Source organism: Paracoccidioides lutzii, assembly GCF_000150705.2.
Source record: "Paracoccidioides lutzii Pb01 unplaced genomic scaffold supercont2.14, whole genome shotgun sequence".
In the NCBI taxonomy this organism is placed as follows: Eukaryota; Fungi; Ascomycota; class Eurotiomycetes; order Onygenales; family Ajellomycetaceae; genus Paracoccidioides; species Paracoccidioides lutzii.
Genome location: NW_015440960.1, coordinates 321,095 through 342,411, shown reverse-complemented (window position 1 = coordinate 342,411; position 21,317 = coordinate 321,095). Strand labels below are relative to the sequence as shown.

The 21,317-nt window shown below is 46.9% G+C and overlaps 5 protein-coding genes across 5 annotated transcripts; 2 read left to right on the top strand and 3 right to left on the bottom strand.

The window, feature by feature from the left end:
- Nucleotides 1-707: 707 nt before the first annotated feature.
- On the top strand, nucleotides 708-2,107 carry PAAG_05363 (cation diffusion facilitator 1; the record flags this gene model as incomplete). The annotated part of the gene is made up of 2 exons (XM_002792588.2): nucleotides 708-1,773; nucleotides 1,866-2,107. The coding sequence occupies 2 exons, from the start codon at nucleotides 708-710 to the stop codon at nucleotides 2,105-2,107; spliced, it is 1,308 nt and encodes a 435-aa protein (XP_002792634.1).
- Nucleotides 2,108-2,634: 527 nt separating this feature from the next.
- On the bottom strand, nucleotides 2,635-6,536 carry PAAG_05362 (hypothetical protein; the record flags this gene model as incomplete). The annotated part of the gene is made up of 3 exons (XM_002792587.2): nucleotides 2,635-3,425; nucleotides 3,480-4,180; nucleotides 4,246-6,536. The coding sequence occupies 3 exons, from the start codon at nucleotides 6,534-6,536 to the stop codon at nucleotides 2,635-2,637; spliced, it is 3,783 nt and encodes a 1,260-aa protein (XP_002792633.1).
- A 1,117-nt stretch (nucleotides 6,537-7,653) lies between these two features.
- Nucleotides 7,654-9,939, bottom strand: PAAG_05361 (hypothetical protein; the record flags this gene model as incomplete). The annotated part of the gene is made up of 6 exons (XM_015845551.1): nucleotides 7,654-8,311; nucleotides 8,412-8,476; nucleotides 8,546-8,647; nucleotides 8,726-8,990; nucleotides 9,060-9,386; nucleotides 9,470-9,939. The coding sequence occupies 6 exons, from the start codon at nucleotides 9,937-9,939 to the stop codon at nucleotides 7,654-7,656; spliced, it is 1,887 nt and encodes a 628-aa protein (XP_015699777.1).
- A 3,686-nt stretch (nucleotides 9,940-13,625) lies between these two features.
- Nucleotides 13,626-16,603, bottom strand: PAAG_05360 (hypothetical protein; the record flags this gene model as incomplete). Its single annotated transcript, XM_002792585.1, has 2 exons — nucleotides 13,626-15,794; nucleotides 15,884-16,603. 2 exons carry the CDS (start codon nucleotides 16,601-16,603, stop codon nucleotides 13,626-13,628), a joined length of 2,889 nt encoding a protein of 962 aa, XP_002792631.1.
- Nucleotides 16,604-19,095: 2,492 nt separating this feature from the next.
- PAAG_05359 (aminotransferase) lies at nucleotides 19,096-20,811 on the top strand (the record flags this gene model as incomplete). The annotated part of the gene is made up of 3 exons (XM_002792584.1): nucleotides 19,096-19,581; nucleotides 19,799-20,196; nucleotides 20,286-20,811. 3 exons carry the CDS (start codon nucleotides 19,096-19,098, stop codon nucleotides 20,809-20,811), a joined length of 1,410 nt encoding a protein of 469 aa, XP_002792630.1.
- Nucleotides 20,812-21,317: the final 506 nt, after the last annotated feature.

Here is a 21,317-nt window from a genome sequence, read left to right as displayed (position 1 = left end):
GCCTGGGGAGGTAGGGGTATAAAGCTGGGTATGTAGCCGTTGTAAGAACTTCATCCGGATCGTACGGCACTAGACCTCTCTCATCCATGGATATTATCCATTGAACTAGAGATTCTTCTTCCGCAGAGGGCAGTTTTGGATAGTTTGGTAGAGAATTCACACGTGAAGCTTGACCCCTTCAATATCTTCTAAACAACGTGGTATGATTAACATTATACATGGCTCATTTGGATATAAATTGAAATGATTTAACGAGTGGGAAATAACTAGTCAGTTAGTTAACTAGGCATATTAGATTAGTCAGCTCGCAGCACCTCAGAAAACATAATTGCTGCAGCATTGGCTGAAACAGTCTGAAGTTTGTTGCATATCTGGAACTCAACCCTCTTCTTCTATGGCCTGCATAATCCAATCATGACGTTGACGTGAGCATGCCAGTGGAGCGGCATGTTTTTTACCCACCAATTGGGTGCCGCAAGCTTCGAGTCACTAGCCATTAGTTATAGATAACCAATCATCCAAGGGCCAACTCGTTCTCAGTCGACAAAGCAACCTCTGAGCAACCTTAAAAAAGAGAACACACACACACAAAGAATATAGAAAGAAAGAAAGAAAGAAAGAAAGAAAGGAAGAAACAAAGGAGGAAGGTAGAAGGAAGGGTACAGAGATATTAGATCCTGCATTGGATCTCCGGACGAAAACAAAAAATGGCAGACCAGATCCATGGTTCAATCTCCAGTCATCATTCGAGTCACCTTACCCACCGTTCAGACACCCCTTCGCTGGCTGTAATCATGCTGTCGGAGCAGGCAATGGCCTCGGGTGTTGAGCCAACGCCCTTCCCCGTTGCCCAAGGGTCTTTCGATGAGGAGGAACAGCGCCCGTCCCGTTATACACCAGAAAGTGACCCATTCCAGCTAGCAAGTAAATTGATATCCGCCGACGAAATCAACAAGATCAGAGCAAATACAGCGCGGAAACGAGGTTACGCAAACCCTGGCGTCAACAGCGCCTCAAGGAAACTTCAAGGATTCTATACACTCCAGAACCAGAATATCGAGAGGCTTTTGAAGCCGGTGGACGAACATGTACGGCTGGCCAAAGAATACAACTCGCAGAATCAACTCAAGTACAAGATTGCCGTCTATGGCAGCTTTGCCGCGAATGTCATTCTATCAATTCTCCAGCTCTATGCCGCAATTGCGTCAGGATCTCTGTCCCTTTTCACAACCATGGCCGACGCAGTATTCGATCCTCTCTCGAACCTGGCCCTACTCGTCTCCCACAAAGCAGTAAAGCGCGTCGATGCGCGTAAATTCCCAGCCGGCAAAGCCCGCATCGAAACCGCCGGGAATATATTTTTCTGCTTCATGATGACTGCAGTATCAATGATTTTGATTTCATTCTCTATCAAGAGCCTGGCCGACGGATACACTGAGAATACATTGGGATTTGAAATCCCACCTGTTGTCGCCGTGTGTATTGCATTTTTCACCAAGTTCTCACTCTTCCTATACTGCTGGGCGTTACGGAACCAGTACTCCCAAGTCCGAATTCTGTGGGAAGATCACCGCAATGACCTCTTTATCAACTGTCTCGGTATCTTGACTTCCGTCGGTGGCAGTAAGCTCAAATGGTGGATTGATCCCATGGGAGCCTTGATCCTCTCCTGCCTTATATCCGTTCTGTGGCTTCGGACAGCATATTCCGAATTCCAGCTCTTGATTGGGGTCACGGCAGACACGCAAACGCAACAGTTGATCACGTATATATGTATGAAATTTTCCCCACCAATCACCCAAACCACAACCATATTCTTCTTCCTTGTGAGTCTTACCATACTTACCTCCCATTTGTCAATATAGCAATGACCCATTCCCCATTGATTCAAGCCATCGACACCGTGCGCGCTTACACTTCCGGGCCACGGTTGGTCGTTGAAGTCGATGTCGTTATGGATCGCAATGAGAGCCTTATGGCCACTCACGATGTCGCGGAGGAACTGCAAATGAAGCTCGAAAGCCTCCCAGATGTGGAGCGGGCATATGTCCATGTCGACTACGAGACAACGCATAAACCAGAGCACTTCTTGAAAAAGGAGCTCTAAGATGGGAAACCGTCCTCAACGCATTTCGTGACTGCTACCACGTTACGTGATATGATGATGTCATGTCCGTGATGTGTCTTTTGCCCAGATTTATGATTCATAATTCTGCATGGCATTTCCATTGCCTCCTCCTCCTCTCCAGCTTGTTCTTATATCATTTAAAGTGCATGTTTCTCGTTTGTTCTTTTAGAATACAAACGGAGTCTGCTCCTCTTAACTTAGACTTCCGACGAATCGATTCTGTGAAATCCACTTTATGTTAATGATATTTAGCTGACTAACTATACTTTGATATATGCTCAATGCTTCCGATGGCGAACATAAATTAACATACTCCAAATGCACGTACATATTCTTAAAACGACATATACGTCATTTATAAACATATATGCCGTCGGAAACGTCATATTTTTTCTTTCTTTGCGTGTCTTTGCATCCCTACTTATTTATATGATTTACTTGCCACCCTCCAAGATACCCACGCCTGAACCCGCTCAGACCCTCAATTCCGGCCCACAACCCATATATTACTCTGTGCTTCTCCCCACTCCACTTCCAAAAATATTATCGCTCCTTGCCTCGCGATCCCATACAACCTTCCCATCTCCCTTTCGCTTGAAATACAAAATCCGATGCAGCGGAATGAACTCCTCGTCCGTCTGCTCTGTCTTCCACCTATCAAGCGGAATCTCCTTCGCGCCAAGGAACCGATCTTCATAGCCAATAACATATTCCGAACTGTCATGCGACGGGTCCCAGCGGAGACGGTTGAGGATGTCAGAAGCCGGGCGTAGTTTTGCTGTTGAAACAGGCTTGTTGGCTGCTGCTCCGGATTTGTGGATGTTTCTCCTGCTTGTGGATAAGAGGGGTTGAGTTTCAGCGGTAGCTCCATCGTCCTCGTCTAGGTGAAGGTCCAACTCGTCGTCTTCAGAGTCAGAGTCTTCATCAAAATCGCCATCTTGAATGGTGTAACCCCCCCAATCTCTGCTGTCTAATTCGAGAGGCCCTAGATCTGCCTGTTTGACATGTGAAACGTCCACCCATGCAAAAGTCGAGTCGAAGTATTTCTTATCGTTGCGGATAAGGCTTGCGAATTGATCCAGAGAGGCTTTCAATGTGTCCCAAGCAAGTTTACGGTCCGGTTTACTCAAGGCGTTTGCTGGATCTGCTCTTTCATCTGCCTTTGCCAAGCCAATGAGATAGCAACCTTGATATTCGTGCTCTTCTTGTGTTGGAGTGTTCTCGTTGTTATCTTCGTTCTGCGTGAACCTAGCCGGCCAGATTCTGGTCTGGAGATCTGGAAGTTTTCGATGGATGTCTGATACGTGTCAAAAAGGGTGGAGCAATTTATTTGTGAAAAAGAGCGACTTACCAGCAAGAAGAAACAAACACCTTGACTCAAGCCACCCAATTAGTGAACTTCCTTTCGCCAAAGATAGACCCCAATATTGCACATTGATCTTGATGTAGCTATTATAGGATTTCAAGAACTCATCAGCAGAATTAGATAATGTCGGTTGTCCAGCTTGGGGCGTAATCCCAACAAGTGATGTCCAACGTAACCTCCCCTCTGAAATGAGAGTATCCGCTCTATCCATTTCATCTACAATCGTCCTCATTGAGGATATTGAAGCAGTGCGTGCCACATTCATAATAGGGTAATGAAGCGTCAGTATAACCATACCCTCCCGTGGCGATCTATTGTACCGAGGCTGTTTCCTATGGAAAATCATGTCATACACCATGCCTTCCATCCAATAGAAGTCTGCGTAATGGTTAAAGAATGTGCGGAGGATATCTGCAACACTGGCAGTATTAGGGGGAAGGAGCTTCAAAAGCCGGGACAACATCAGCGTGATGTGGATTCCTCCAAGATATCCAAACCTTGAGGAGTAAATGCCACGGCTTTTTGCCCACGCCTTGATGACCCTATGCAGTAAACGAAACATAGCTGGGTTCTGGATTGTTCTTTGAAGATATGTTTGGTCACGGTGGGGTTGAAGTTTCACCAAAGAAAGATATGCCAGATCAAATAGTGGATCTGCTCGAGGTAGGTGAGATACTTCCAGCCATCTGCCATCACATGCAGAATGAGCATAAAATTAACACTATGGGTTAAAATATAAAATCAAACGTACCTCTCCGCCACCGCTCCTGCTGGGCAATATTGCAAATCGAATTTCACTCCTCTGACTTCAAGTTCCCACATTGTTCCAGTGGCCGCCTTGACCTTTCTCAGGATTTTTACACCAGAATCCGCTCCCTTTCGGAGTCTTTGCATAGCGAGTTCAAAAAACGTTCTTGAGCTAACCGGTCCAACACATAAACAATCAACATCTGAAGAGTTAGTCCACACACCTAAACCGTAAGAACCAACTGCCGTGACTATAAAGGAGAAGTTCGACCGCTCAGTCTCGTGAGTTTCGCCCGACTCCGGGAGTGAGCCATGCTGTATGAGGTGCTTCAAACACTCGAAGGCAGCCTTCCTCTTCTCTGCGTCTTCAGGAGATGGGAAAATTGACCTATCTGCGAGAAATAATTTCAGATCTGCAGGGTCGTGGAAACCAGGATGAGCCGTTTGGACGTCAATGAACGCAAACCACGAAGGTCTCGCTGGAGCCTCATCTTCTTCTTCGCTATATACTCTGAACTTCAGGGTCGCCCTGATCCCCCAGTGGTCACTTGGAAACTGCAACTCCGTATTTCCGTTTGCTTCGTTAAGTCTCTTTACTGGAAAGCCGAACATATTGAAGTGGATAACTTTCAACTTGTCTTCTTGGTAGAGGACTCTATCATATCGATGGGGTCTTGGATTTGCAGAGCTGATGAATGAGATTGCTGCTAGGGGGTTTTCAAGGGGATCGAAGGTAGCACCCTGCTCCCCGTCGTATAGCTGCGTAAAGTCTCGTTCAAGTCGAGATGGCAACATCTTGTCTCCCATCGTGGTATGTGCCACAGACCAAGAATCCAAAAATCCAGCAGATAGGAACATAGATTCGAGAACAGGAAGGGCCGCTGCAGTTTCTGTGGATATTGCTTTCGCTTCAACCGCCTCTTCATGTGTTACGGCAGAGGTAGTCATGTTGAAATCACCTGCAACAACTTTAGGATTGTTGGCATGGTTCACTAAAAGGAAGTCCCGTAATTTTTGGAGCTGGCGTTCCCGCATAGTAACAGTGTGGTCAGATAAACCACTGGAAAGGTGAACACCAGCAATTATTGTAGGAACGAAACCAGATTCTTCCATTTTGCCAATTCTGTCGAGCTTAAGAATAACTGCACCCTTATGGTGAGTATCAAAAGGAAGCCAACTCCAGCTAAAGTTCGAGCGGCTCAACGCAACGATATTTCGTAGGCTCGGCAGAGGGCCAATTCCCACCTGCCCTGGGGGCCCATGAGTAGCAAAAGGGTAGATATTTCGAATCCTTTCGTTCCCAAGGAGGTACGCCAAAAATTTGTCTGAAACCTCCTGAAGTAATAGCACGTCGGCCACAGAGTTATTTGAAATTAGTGTGTTAAGAAGAGCTGGGTGCCTATCCGTTGCGGGTGGATGTTTGGAATCAACAAGAACGTTGTAGCTTGACACTGTAAGAGTGCCAGGAAGTTGTTCTTTGTCTTCTGGTAGATTTGATAACTCCGCAGCAGCCCAGATTCCAACGTCGTCAGAAAATCGGTAGGTAGCCCTAGATTCAGCCATTGGAGGTCTGCCGGAGGCCCCGCTTAGGGAGGTTAGCCGGAGATCCTGCAAAGACACATCCAGATTTATTGCAAGATCCCGCCCCTGCATATTATCATGAGTAGCGATGATTCGATTAAAACTAGCATCCCCATCCAAATCAATGGTGCCCCATAACCTCATCTTGCTTGAATCCGCTGTCTTTTCGCGAACCATGATAGCCAGCTGTCCTACTTTCCATTCAATGGGTGGAAGCAACTTTGCCTTTGCCAATAGGTAATCTCGCGCATTATCATCATTGGGCTTACTGTAGCCAATTGTCAGATGCGGATGGTATTCTCGATTCTGTTCGTTGGAGGGAAGCCTTAAAACCTCCATAATCGTACTTCTGAGTTCGTTGAACTTCAGAGATCCTTCATTACCATCTGGTCCAAGGTGGATGATATTTCCATTCCGCTGTGGGAAGCACGCTGGTTTATCGAGGCGAAGGTGGATACCATTGACTCCAATTTGTGAGAGCCAACTGACAAGTTTTGGCCGAATCAGATTAACTGCAGTTGTTAAGCGATCGACGGATACAAAGGGGTAAATAAGGTTGACGTGAGCAGGCCATTTCTCATAGGCCTGGTCGTACAAGGCACGGAGCCTGTTGGCATCTTGAACGACAGATAGAGGGGGAACAACGCATAGTGCAGTTTGATATGCATTAAGAGTCAATCTGGAAGCTTGAGAGGTTTCCTCCGAGTCCTCCATGACTTTTTAAAGAGTAGTATATTTTTCGTCTGAAAAGTATGATAGAAAATTGAATATTTTGAGGAAGAGAATTAACTCCACGATGATATTAGAAATAGGAGGAACAGAGGAGGAAAGAGGGCTAAATTGATATAGAGATGGGGAAGAGGAAGATATGAAGTTTTCGTACTGATTGAACTGAGATCAAAGGAGAGCATTGTGCCCTTTTAAATACCAAGCCAGTCGTTTCTCAATATTCAACTGTGGTTTTGACAAAATAGCTCTGTGTTGACTCAAACTGTACTGCTAAGCTCTCTTTCGGCAGCCATACCTCAGCGCCAGCCGTCTCCCCTCTCTAATCGAGTCTGTCTATGGTTGCCTGGAGGGTCAAATCTACCAGGTTTAGACACCTGTCGATGGATGAAGAGTGGCTGAGGGCTCATCAGTCTTTAACTACTGGACTAGAGATTAGTTAGGCCAGAACGCTTAAGGGTGGGGACCTATCACGTACACTGGGCTCACAGAATTGAATCATCAAGAGTCAGATACATGACTCACGACCAGTCATCTCGTAAGTTGATGATCACCGCTGTCCATTAACTGCCCCTTGGACTCGCTGATGCGGCGGGATGGTCTGTAACGACTATTAATTGGGTATTCCTGTCGATTTATGGTCAAAGTTCCTTCGTGAAACCCTCAGCACGAAAATAAATGTTTGTTCTGGGGTGAAAATCACTAACGTAAAGATTGCCTAAGGGGGAACGAATATGAGGGGGATGGGAAAGGAAAACCAGAAAAGCCAAGTACTTAAAACTAACCATAGGAATAAAAGAAATGATAGCTGAAGAGGCAGCTCTGCCTTTTGCTAAACACCTAGGTGGGAGGATTGAAACGGACGGACCACAAAGGAACAAGAGAATATATATACGGGCAATTAAAACTCTATCCATAAGGTATCATTATCGTTTGCGAAAGAAAGAAACATAGCCAAAATATATACTTCCCAAGCTGTATTAATGCTCGCGGGGGGGGGGGGGTTTATCTACACTCAAAATTGCGCAAATCCCAAACATCAAACCATATTATATATCTTTATATCACATAAAGCCATAGCTAATCCCAACCTCATTCATTCACATCATAGAACTCCCGCGACAGTCACCATCGTGCCAAACACGCAGGTCCATAGCACAATCCTGACCCCCTCAACATCTCCAAACACACTCATGGCTCCTCCTTTTCCCGCCTCACGTAGAGTGGGAGGCCGGACTCTCGTTTCCAAGGGACCCGGAGCGGCCGGTGGAGAAGGATTTGGAGGGGGCGGGGGCGTCGGCGACGCAAACGACTTCTTCTCCTTATCAAACGCCAAACATGCAGTGGGGAGAGCAAACTGTTTCGAGGCAATCGTATGTTCGGCTTCAAGCTGCTCCTTGAGTGTGCCAACGCCGACTTCCAACTCCGCGAGGACGCCTACGTTAAGTTCGACCGAGGGAACTATGTTAATGAAATCGCCCACCAGGTCTTCGAGAGTAGCGATGTGATTTTTGCCTTTACCCTTGTCACCACCTGGGTGAGAAGTGAATGTTGGCAGGGCATTGCATCTGCCGTCGACACCCTTGAGCTTATCGACTTTTACGGTCAGGGAGGGGATATTAAAGAAGGCTCCCACGCCACCAGTTGTGGAGCCAATCAGTGAGGTCACTCCTAGCAGGATTTCAGGTGTGAAGCTTATGGTAAATTCGAGGCTGGCGGGCATTTGTGCTTGGAAAGGGAGGGTTGAGAATTTTGTGTTGTCACTGGTTGATGGCGGTTCAGTTAGCAAGTCTTTTCCCCTTTGATTGTCACCATGTGAAAATTAGGAGATGATGTTTGCTTCTGCGCGGAAGCTTCACGTACAAACCTGTCGCAGTCGAGTTGTTTAGTTCTCCAATGTCGATGGTAAAACTCGCGTCGTTAGGAACCTGGATAAATTAATTAAATTAGATCAATTTGACTTTTCCTCCTCGTAGGGGAGACAGGTCAATACGTACAGAGACGTTGAATCCATACTCGAACTCCAAAGGCTGTTCTAAAGCCAAGGACATCTCAATCTGGGGCCTAAAGATAGGACCAAAGGCGACAATACCGGGTATCTAGTTTGGATCGAGTTAGAAAAATAAGCTTACGATGCATAGAGAAACTAGAGAAACAAGGAACGCCAATCGACGGACCATAAAGGGAGTAATGGGAAATTCCGGCAACGGCACAGAAAATTTCAACGCATTCCCAGCCGTTAGATCCAGCTTGGTCTTAAGTTCAAAATGTCCAAAAAGTCCGTCCACATCGACTCGTACAGAACCGTGCTGGAAAAATGCAATTGTGTTATCCAAAAATTCGATCGGGTTATCCGGGTGTTCAAGCTTAAAGGACCCCTGAGAAAGCTCCAGTTCGCCGCCGATCGTACAGTTTTTACACGTTAATTCCACTCCTTCGGGACTGCGTAGTAATTAGCGTTACGTCCAGCTTTTAGGCGGGGATGAGAGGCAACGGAATATCTTCACTCACACTAAAGCAGAAGCTCCTGGAATCTGAGGAGGAATAACGACCTGGTCGACTACTTTCACGTCGATTCGTGTTTTGGAAGAGGCTGGTACGCTCGAAGTAGACTGGGGGCCATCTGGGAATACTCTTGTTGGGGCTGGTTGTGCACTCGAGGAGAAGGAAGATGTCTCCTGACGTTTTTGCAAGATCATGTCCCGCCGTTCCAGAATTTGACTCGATGGTATGCGCGCAAAAGAAACTTCCATCATGCTGAATGCATCCTTCCACTCGCAAGAGGTCTCTAATAGAGTGATGATCATCGTTTCTCTGCTAACGATAACTTCGGTGATTCTATCAGTTGCAGTTTTAGCATTGCACAACACAGGGAGAGGGAGAAGGGGAGAGTTGCGGATGAAATATAAAATCGTGCTTACATATGAGGTGCCCTTTGGTCCTCTTCATTGCAATTGAGATGAGAAGATACTACAACTAAGTGGCTAAGCTGTTCAATCTCCTTCCTTACCCTGTCTAGAGCATCAATTGAAGAAAAATATAGCTTTATTTCTCCCGGGAAGCATGTAATCCTCTGCAAGTCGGACTCGATATCTTCCAAAGATAAAATCGGCTTCTGGCTCCTCACCTGAACGCTGGCTGTGAAAACAGAGCTATCTGGAGCAGCACGGCCGTTAATGCGGCTTTCAATAAAGTCGAAGGTCGTTTCTCTCTTCAGAAGACTCAAAGGTGCATCTCGTGATTCTAATTTGGACCTCAGCGTCGCAGCTGAAAGCAATCGAGAGCGAGAAAGTTCCGATGCAGAAAATTCATCACCAAAGGAATGATGAACAAGCCATAAAAGAACGAATAGCTGCCAGTAAAGAATGCGGGAGATGAGGGAAGTGCTCATGCTGTCTCGAATGATATAGAACTATGAAAGATCGTAGTTAGGAATGAAAAAGGCCATAGCACCGAGGTGCTTCAGATATCATTAAGTAGCTCCTCCAATACAGAGCTCAACATTTCCAAGGTCAGGAAAATGGGTATTGGAGCTAGCTCAGGAAATGTAACCAGGGATCGGAGTTGCAGTAGAAAATAAAAGGTTCCCGATTTTACGAGGAAGAATAGCCACGATTGGCGTGAGATTTGGAGCTGAACAACGCAAGCTATCACTAGATGCGACGCTTCCGCATCCTCCAGCACGCAATGGATGGGAGGGAGAGGCGGGATGGACCGACAAGCAAGCCCTTGGGAAGGCAGAGAGTATGGAAGAGAAGAGCTTTGAGGGACATCGTGGCAGCTCTGGTCAGAACCATGGGCTTGGGATCGCAGTTGTTACATCGCTGCAGCTGAAAAATAGCATCGAATCGAATGCATCTTTCATCCAAGGCCTTGCAGGGCGATGGTGACAGTTTCATTGTTATTCCTTTGCGCAGAGGACATCTGACATTGTCTCGTAAAAGTCTGGCCCGTTCCCGGGTTTCTGGAAGGCCTGTGGATAGTTAGTTATAATCCGACAAGGGGCTGTTGGGCCACACAGAGAGATAGCAGAGTCGGTATCTGGGGGCCGGTTCATCCACTTGATCAATGTCATATTGGCCCTAGTATACTCTCAATATTTGACAAGTGTTAAAACTATGCGGCATGGGTGCATATCATAGACTTTCAGCTTATCAAGCTGAAAGCACTCCATATCGAGGCCCCACACGAGAAGTCAAGCAGTGTAGTTTCAGAATCCGCCTTTGGTGTCTGTAGTCGTGGTTGAAGGGAGTTTGTTCCTGGAAGCCAAGTCAGTTAACTAGTTGATTAGCTTTGTCTAATGGGATAACTAACTTATCGTCAGCGACTTTCTCCATCGCAGCTTGCTGAGCAGCTTGAGCCTTGAGCCAATTCTTTCTCTGCGGTCAGAATTTTCTTCTGACCTTTGTAGACGCATTCTCATTCTCATTCTCACTCTCTCACTTGTGGTAGACGCATTCTCATTCTCATTCTCACTCTCCCACTTGTGGTTTTGCTTCTCATTTTGCAGTCTGTAGGACCTTGTGTTCCTGTGTCAGAATGGCAGCACTAGTTACGCATGACAGCTGGGGACCTCTCTCAAATCAGTTGATTTAACTTAATTGATTGAACCAGCGAGACCGAGATCTTTGCACGACACTTGATATACTGCTTGATCCTGTTGAGCTGACATTCTAATCAAGTCACATTGTGTAGATTTTTTGAGATTCAGAAAGACTCTTGCTAGTAATCTAGAAAAACAAGTAATAATTCGCTCGCTTGATTTTTTCTCTAGAATCCCAGTCGGACATAGATCGTATGTACTTATCATCAGGGTCAAATCTGGTGGAGCGAATTCAAACGCGGGAGATTTAAACCGTGTAAGCGAATTAAAAAAAAACTTCTCAAAACCTTTCATCCGCATGGTTAAAAATTCCGTACTGTAATCCCCCTCTCTGAATTTGACACACCCTCCCCCCCCCCGGGCTGAATTTATGGATGAAGAACCAACCACTCCGTACATTCTCCGTACATTCTCCGTACATACTCCATATACTTTGACCTGAAAACGGCATCGAATCAGAGTGCAAGCCAGCCGGGGCTTCTCTAATGTAAAGTGCTGGGTTCCTTGTCGGGTTCAATTCATCCCAATAATCAAACTCTATTTATATTTAGCCATTCCATCAACGAGGTTGTCGAGATTTTCCTGCGATGGCGCCACAACTTTAAGCCAGTCGGTAACTAGTTGCAGACGGAGCGGGCCCCGCATGAGTCCCGGGCCCTGCGGCAAACGGCTCTTTGCACCTGGGGGTTGGAAAAGTCCAATCGTTCCAAGGGGCATTTGTTGCCCACCGCAGAGCTCACGGCGATTTCATATGTGATTCGACCAAAGTAACTACGGCATCTGCATCAAGTCCCAGGGTTGAGCAGCACATTTACAATCGCCAATTTCTAATTGTGCCAAGGATGTTTTTTTTTTTTTTTTTTTTTTTTTTTTTTTTTTTTTTCTGGGCAGTCAGCCCCTAGCTAGGGAGGATGTAACTTATTAAAAAGCTCAATTATTGTGCCGCTGTGGTCTATATCGCAATTGGTCTCCACAATAAGGCCCTCTAAATTTAGGTATAAGCACGGAGTACTACTTCGTATAACTTAGTTATATAGATTCGATTGTATGCATGGCAACAATGAACGATTTCGTCGTTTTCTTACTCCCAAAGCCCCGGCGCAGTGCCTCTTTCTCCACCATTCCAGAACCCCGCCGGCTATCGGTGTAAAGTCTTTTTAATTTTTATTTTTATTTTTATTTGAGCTACGCACAAGCGAGATCTATGGCTAATTTGAGTAGCTGATGGTTGGTTTCATCCTGAATAGGTGGGAAGACGGAACGGCGATGTTGGAAAATAGTGAGATTAGAAAGTCTCAGTAGGAGCTTGGTCCGAGAATATTCCGCGTGCCGCGGGGGGATGGGGCATGTTTTCAGAGGAGCAGGATATTTTTGAGATCCGATCTCACCTGGGGTTGCGAGATGATGGGTTGAAGGGGGTTATGGCCGTAGTTCCGCCGCGGGGTTTAATAAGTAACTCTGTATTAGGTTTGCTGGTACCATTTAACCGTCCAACGGTCCAAGTACAGAAAAGTTTGAACCGAACAAAACTTGGAAAGCAACATCGGTTTCCCTGGTTCTAGATTGCCGTATTGGGAAATCTGTTGATGCACGAAACCGTGGTTATGATCTAGGCCTATATAACGGGGTGAAATTGGGGAGATGGGGGGAATACGGAGATAGGTCGAATCGTAAATATACTTATTCACACAACCTTTAAAGAGGTCTATTAGTAGTGCAGCAGCGGTTGTAATGCAATTAGCCGTTGAGAATACAAGAAACGTGAGATGCCGGAGAAGTAGTCGAAAGAAAACAAAATACAGACAAGAGCGAAAGGGGAAAACAGAATGGGGAATGGAAAATGGAAAATGAAAAGGACACATGCAGAACTCGGCTCCGCTTTACAATGCAATATGCGAAAAGGCCACGCGCGAGAAGGAGAAAAGAGAAACATTAAAGAGGTAAAGTAATCCGGAAATGGAAAAGGCACAGGAAAAAAAAAAAAAAAGAAAAAAAAAAAGAAAAAAAGAAAGAAAGAAAGAAAGAAAGAAAAGGAAAAGGAAAGAAAAGAAAAGAGAAAAAAAATCCCCCCCCAGACATGCAGGAGTAGTCTAGTAATAACAGCTTTCCATCTCTTCTCCTCTGTCTGTCCGTCTTTCATGCTTTCGTTCCATCAAGTATGTCTACTGGGTTTGTTGAGGATCAAGCAATATCTATGCGACAGTGTATTAGTGGGAATCTTAGGTAAACGAAACGAAAAAGGAAAAAGGGACAACAACCGAAAGAAGAACCTGATATGGAGAGGAAAAGGAAGAAAAAGAGGGACCCGTTAAATAATACAGAAGTCATGCGGGGAACGAGAAAGGAAGAAAAAAAATTAAAATATTAAAATATTAAAGGAAGCGGCCATGAGACGAAATCGTCCCGTTAAAACCAGGCATTTATACGGACAGTTGTCTCGAGAAATTAAAGGCGTAGTAGGGAAGTAATCACCATCACTTCTTTCCCCTCTGCGTCCCCTTCTGCGGCACATCCTTAAGAATATCATCAAAGCTCATCATTGGATTAAAACTGACCGGCCTCGACGGCGGTTCCAAGGACATCACGCTCGCCGGCAACGGCAACGCTTCCAACCCCATATGTATCGACGCCCTATTGCCTCCCCACATCGTCCCCGGATGGCGGGCCGGCGAATTCTCCTGCGGCAGGGGCAGTGAAATAAGCGGCGGCGTCTGGCTTCCCGGCGTGATAAGTGGCGTAGCCTGTCTATCCGAGGAGGATCCTGTGGATGAAAGCGGCGGCGGTGGTACGGGGTATTGATACGGCGACGACGACGGCATCGTCACCGCTACTGGCGCCGCCATATACATCCCGTCCTCTTCCACGTTATCCAGCATTGCCGGGGACTTCATCTGTTGCTGACTCGCCCAGGTCATCCCTACTTGCCAGCAGTGGCTGCGACGGTAGACGCCCTCGACGCCATTCGCGACAACGTCAGATGGCAGATTTACCACGCCCGAGCCACCCGCGACACCGAACCAGCTGCGTCCGGATTTCGTATCCTCGCGACACCATGGTATGCCACCGCGCGGGGGGACGCAGAGGAAATGCTCTACACCCTGCGTAAAGCGGACTTCAGCCGCGTCGACAACGACCATTGGCAATGACTGGAGAACGGCGTACATGAATAGCCATTGTCCACAGCGGTTGTCGGCTAGTTCATCTGCTGTCTTGCCTAGTGCTGCGCGGCGTTCAAAGCGAGTGAAGTCCTCCAGGAACGGGGTGGGTTTCATGCTTGTGTGGTTATAGGAGCTGACGAGGACCTCGTTGGCTTCGCCGACTTTGAGCTTCTTGGTGCGCTCTTTGAGTTCACTGGTGGCATCGAGGTTTTTGCGTATGGAGCGGATACTGGGAAGCAGTGGGATGTCGAAGGGCACGGGGGGTTGGACGGGTGGGGTACTCTGGTCGTATTCGCTCATTACCTGTCGGAGAGCGCGGGCGCTGGATTCCTGAGGGTCTGTGGGATCGCCATTGTCGTCCATCGTGACCATGTCTATCGTTCTGGTGGTCAGGGATGTCCTGTCAACGAGCATGTCGTACAAATCTGCAAAGTCTTGGTATAGTTCCATGAGGACCAGACGATTTAGGCCGCTCTCTTCAAACTGGTTCTTTTTGGAACTGGCCTTGGGTGGCCATGATCCAAACCGGGCACGGTAGTAGGAGATAACATTTTTTCTATATGCTAGACAGGCGTTTTTCCAGTCTTTGAAGCGGATAACTTTTGCTTCGTTTAAGGTGCTTGAGTTGGCGATCCCGGAGAAGAGGGAGGGGAAATCAAAATCTTCCAATTTATTACGAATAGTTCTGAGGCGAGTGTCAAGGTCGATGAATGCTCTTTCCATACGTTGCTTTGTGATATCAGAAATAAGGGGGTATTTGGAGCTATTTAAATGTCTGATATCATTCAGCCTGCCAACACCGTGGATGAAGCCTTCTGAATACAATGGGAGGAACTTCATTCGCTCTCCTAGAATAATAGCTTCGAGTGTTTTCTCGCGACTCTTTCGCACGTCGTTAATTCTAAGCTCGTCGCAATAAGCAGCAAAGCTGGAGGTAGCAGTCTCTCCAAATCCTGAACCGTCCAAGTTGGTAAATTCAAACCGAGTAAGGAGGGTGGAAATTTCCAGGAAAATGTCAAAGATCGAGGGGAATCGACGAGTAGCAACCAAGGACTGGCCAACTAAAAAGGCGAACATATTTCGGAACCGTACGAGCATGTCAACATCGTTGTCCTGGAGAACAGCATGTCTATTGGAAACGTCACCGTCTAGAGGTACAGGGACGTATAGATGTAGCGGTTGAAGTGGTTCGTCTAAGGAGTATTCGCCGGATGTCCTACTGATTAAACTACTCCCGTCGTCTTCAATGGATCCTGTGTTGTTACGCGCTGCTGGGGAAGCTGAACGGGGATAAGCAATCTGCAATTCCTCAGGGATGGTTCGTTGTTTGATCCTGGGTGTTGGATCTGCGCCTCGAGCTAGGTAGGTGAGTGAGGTGGAGGACACGAATAGAGATGAGTCGACTTTGAAGGAAGGGCCCCTGCCAGCATTTTGTGGGAAAAGATATACAAAAGTGTCTCCATTGTCATCCCACAGCTCCTCAACCTTTTGAAAAGTTAATACATTTCATATGTAAAAATTAAATAAATAAATAAAAATAACAATAACAATAACAATAACAATAGGAGACGTACCATATCCCCGTTTATCAGAGGGCTAATATCGTAAGCCATGTCCTGTCCTGCCCCAGCAATCCACGCCCGCATCGACGGGTGAGGTCGATTCATATTAGCAGAATTCATGCGTAATTTCCCAGAGACCCAACTGCGCGTCTTGAAGGACCTAGAATCGGTGCTCACGGCAGAGAGAAGGCCCGATCTGGAGGCGGGACGAGCAGAACCGGCCGCCATATTAGATAGCCCGCCGTTCCAGCTCCGGCGTCGCTCTCGCGCGGGACTGGAGAGATCAGGGTTTACCGTGGTGAGTGGGGGCGGGGGCAGCAGCTGGGCATCGTTGATAGTGACTGAGTCGGGTCTTGGAAGCGGCGTGGACACGATCCTGCTCGATGAGGGAACGACATCTAGGGAATTTGTTGAGAGATGCTGTGCTGAGGCGGCATGACGTAGAGAAGGGCAAGAAGAGGCAGGATTTTGTTGTTGTTGTTGTTGTTGTTGCTGTTGTTGTTGCTGTTGTTGTTGCTGTTGCTGCTGCTGCTGCTGCTGTTGTTGTTGTTGGATGTAAAGATGGTGGTTGTTGTTGTTATGATGCTGGTCGTGAGGGATGTCGTGTGGCGGAGGGTTTTGAGGGATGGGCTGAGAAGCAGATTGGGCATTGTCGGAGTTATCTTTGGAATTAGAAATCAGCGCGAAGAGAGAGGACAGCCGCTTGGCTGACTTGGAATGGGTAGAGAGCATTTTGGCTCTTGGACTATTGACTTGTAGGTTTAAACTCTGGGAGTTATTGGATCGGGGGTGTGATGGCGGCACGCGGGAAAAGGAAAACAGATGGAAATGGAAGCTGGAAAACCCAGCTGAAAACACTGCAGGGAGGAAGGGGGCTGTAAGTAGATCAGATCGACAGGGGGAAAAGTGATATGTTCTAATGGGGTATTAGGATAAAATAAGGTGAGGTGAGGAGAGTTGGAGTTGTTGATATTTGGTGGTGGTGGTTGGTGGTGGTGATGAGTGATGACGAGAGAATACAAAAAAAAAAAAAAATACAAAAGAGAAAACACGATCGTAAACCACCAAATCATAAAACCACAGCCAAGTTTATGTGTGAGGTTAACAAGCAGAGCAAGTGGAAGCAAAGTCGACGCAAGGCCAGCTACTACAGCTCCCAGCAGGTTTACCAGCAAATCGGGAGCGTCGCGAGTTCACAGTTGGGGATCTATATATGGGTTTGGATGCTAATTTAATCCGTCAAGTGAAGTTGATACTATTAGTGACTGGCGGTTTTCATTCCGGAGTTCAGCTCTGGGATTTCCTCCAATTGTTCCCCCTTCTCTGCCGTAGTTATCCATTTCGTTGCTGATCCGTGGTTAACTATTTTATTCTATTTAGCTGCTAAGTAGTTTTGCCCGACTCGTCCCCGTTGATCCGGCTCCACCGGTGGGGAATCTATAGTTGATTAAATAAAATTAGAAGAAAAAGGTAAAAAGCAAAATGAATCTTGAATGTTGCTCCAGTCAATAATCTCCTTGACAACTTGCCAGGCGCAACAACATATTGTTGACCATGACTTGTCAAAACCAGGAGAGTGAGTACGCAGCCAAAAGCAACCTGATTCCAGAGTGTCCTCCGCCCCCCAATCTGCAACCTTAACCAGCTAAAGCAAGGCGTAGATAAGTAATAACTTCCATTTGTGGCGCGGGGAAAGTCAGAGGCTCAGCCCTCGTAACTAAACCACTTTCCAACGGCTTCTTGCGGTCGAGAAGTGGAGACGTTGGAACAGGCGAACACCGGCGTGGCTACGAGTAACTACGCAAGAGGGCTCTGTCGTCTCATTCTTATTCTTGACAGCGGTGAAGAATTACCCACAACGACATCAAATGGACCCTTGGCAGCATTGGATGGGCGGCAACCTGTCATCCTGGCACGGGGATAGCCGATACGCGATAAACTTGGGTTGACATCTTTATTATTAACCTCAATCGAGGCTGTAACCATTGACCACTGAGTAATTCATGGATTTTTGAGAACTCGCCGCATCACACGCTTGCGCCAACCAAACCAAGCCCCAGACCAAAAATGGCCGTGCTTACGCAGTATGTCGACACATTTTCTTTTCGGCAAGTTACTGAAAATGGGATCGTGTTCGCGATCGTGTTTGGGGATAATCATCCATTGGACTGCGATGAAATCTCGAATCTTGGCCATCGGTCAGGAACAGGGATAGAAAACAGAAAACGTAAAATAGGCTCTTTCGGGATTCTCTGGCGCCGTGCAACTAATTAATTGCGTGGTTGTAATAATATCATCAAAGGCAGCCAGCCGTTGCGTTGCTGGCGACCTGAAGTCGAATCGAGGCAGTCAACAATGCTATGTTTAGATTTGCCTCGCGCCCCAGGGGCTGCCCCTGGAGCTAGCTCCAAACAGGTTAGCCCCGCGAGAATGAGCGGTGGCGCTTGATTCGAGGGCTCTCCACCGAACAACAATCAATATCTTGATGCTGCCCCAACGTCAGTCCTGGATGGATCCCAGATTACTAAAGGCCCGGGGGGTTCGTTGCCATGTAGTATAACGCGCGGGCGGGGTGTCTCGCGGTCACAGAGCTTCGGTCTACGCTTAGTCATACTGTTGATACTGCTATTCCTGTTTCATCTAGGTTATTTGGCTCGATATATGCACCTTTCTTAAACAACTTTATCTCACAGCCGAGGAATTGGGACAGAGCCGTTAAAAGCCTGATCCTTGTTACAGAGAAATACATTATAATAGCTTATGTGATTTTTGAGTCGTATTTCGGCGTCAATGGATGATACTGGGTTATGTACAGGATTGCTTTTCCTATGGGAGATATATGATTTGTTTCTCTCGGGGATAGTATATAGATTGCAACCGAGAGTGAGAACTCGAGAAGCAACCTCCCTGATGCTGATACCTCCTGATATCAAACGCCGTCGTGCAAGCCAGATTAATATATGCGTCATAGATAAGCAACCGCGGATGCTTCCATTGGGCTAACGAGTGAGTTAATTGGCTTCATGTGACGCTACCTCAGCCACTATAAGGCCTGCTCTAAACCATTGGAGCACAATGCCTCACTTGTCAATTAAAACCGGGGAAAAAAAAAAAAAAAAAAAAAAAAAAAAAAAACAAGAACAATTTAAATCTTCCATCGTTGCCCCCGATTAAAATTAATTATATCCATCCCCCAATCCCCAAATGACCACACGCCCTTTGTAATGCGACAGATAAACCTATTCCGAGGCTGGCCGAACCCGTCCCTCCACCCCCTCCCCGCCCTAACCACAGCCACATCCACCATCCTCTCCAACCCGCTCCTCTCCGCCCCGGCCCTCAGCTACGGGCCCAATGAAGGCGATGCCTCCCTTCGCGCGGAGATCGCCCGCTGGCTCTCCGAGTTCTACACCCCCCCATCCCCGGTAACCGCCTCCCGCATATGTATCACTGGTGGCGCAAGTCAGAACCTGGCTTGTCTGCTCCAGGTGTTTTCGGACCCTCTGTACACGCGAAATGTTTGGTTGGTGGTGCCAACGTATTATCTGGCGTGTCGGATTTTTGATGATGCGGGATTTTCGGGCAAGTTGAAGGGGGTGAGCGAGGATGCGGAGGGGGTGGATGTGGAGGAGTTGGAAAGGGGGCTGGAGAGCAGTGAGGGGCGGGCTGGGGCGGAGAAGTGCTGGGAGCGAGAGCGGAATTCTGAATCGGTATGCTGTACCTGGGGCGGGTTAGACCGGTTATTCTCAATTTGTTTATTTATTTATTTATTTATTTATTTATTTATTTATTTATTTATTTATTTATTTATTTATTTATTTATTTATTCATTCATTCATTCATTTCCCCTTTTCCTTCGCTAATTCTTTTATTTCAAAATTTAATATGCGAACAATGTGTGAATATATGTACTGAACCAACATCCAGAGATGGACCCTCAAACCTCCACGCTCATGGCGGAAGCTATACAAACACATAATCTATACAACCCCGACCTTCTCTAACCCCTCATCGAAAGTAATGAGCCTCCGCCGTCGCGAGGAGCTGGTCCGCCTCGCCCGTAAATACGACGCCCTAATCATATCCGATGATGTATATGACCATCTCCAATGGCCCGTTTCCGCCTCGCCGTCCCCATCAAAAATATACCCAGACAAAGCACTCGTCCCGCGCATCGTTGATGTAGACCGATATCTCGACGGCGGACCACAGGACGACTTCGGGAATGCCGTTAGCAACGGCAGCTTTAGCAAAATTGTCGGTCCTGGTTGTCGTGTCGGCTGGGCGGAAGGGACGGATAAATTTGTCTATGGCTTGTCACAGACGTATGTTCCATGCGTTCCTACAGCAGTAGCTGGATGATTTACGTAGAAACCATGTATCCTGTATATTCCTAGCTAACCCGATATTGCAGCGGCTCCTCCCGCTCAGGCGGCTGCCCTTCGCAACTTACCTCGACGTTCATCCGTGAACTTCTCTCGACAAACTCGCTGCAAACGCATATTAGGAACGTATTGCAGCCTGAGTATTCCAGTCGCTATTACACACTCACTGCTGCTGTGCGGAAACACCTCGTCCCGCTTGGCGTGTTGTTGACAAATGCAGATGGAAATGCAAATGCAAGTGCAAGTGCAAATGCAAATTCCGGTACCACCGCAGGCGGCTATTTCCTCTGGCTTCGTCTCCCGCGAGGATTGAAAGCTAGCGACCTAGCAGGCAAGGCACAGGGGGAGGAGGATGTAGTTATTGCCGGAGGGAATTTGTTCAACGTTGCTCGGGAAGACGGATATAGAACTGATGCCGACAAGGTTGCCTTGGGTGAAGCTGAAGATTTTGAGAGTTATGTTAGGTTGTGTTTTGCGTGGGAGGAGGAGGAGAAATTTGATGAAGGGGTTGAAAGGCTTGCGAGGTTGATCAGGAGGGAATTGGAACGCACGTGAGATGACAATTTAATTAATTTTTCCATCTTGTTCTTCCTGTGCTCACTACATCCCATTACTCCTGTTGGAAATTGTTATGAACAAGCAAGAATTAATCTCCTGGTTCCTCGACTTGGTCAATTGAAGTGGAGAAGACATACACTCAATCGAGCGTTGGGTATGCGGTCAAAGCAAAACTATGCGACATAAACGCCATCCACATGTATTTAGGAAGCGCTAGTTGGTATTGACACCTATCCAGGGGCCATATCTAATGATCTAGATATCTAAAGTAGCGAAGTTTCAAGGGATACATCCCTTCCGCTCTGCTCAGTTCTTGATTCCCTTCTTGATGGACGATCAACGCTGAACAACCATCCAGGAATAATGGGGGCAGCCATTCTTTTCCTTGATCAACGCCATGAAGTCCATCAGACATTCCGCACGGAACTTAAAACAAAAGTATTAAAAGCCAACTAAGCTTTAAAGATCCTAGATACGCCATTCTTCATTTCCTATATATTAAA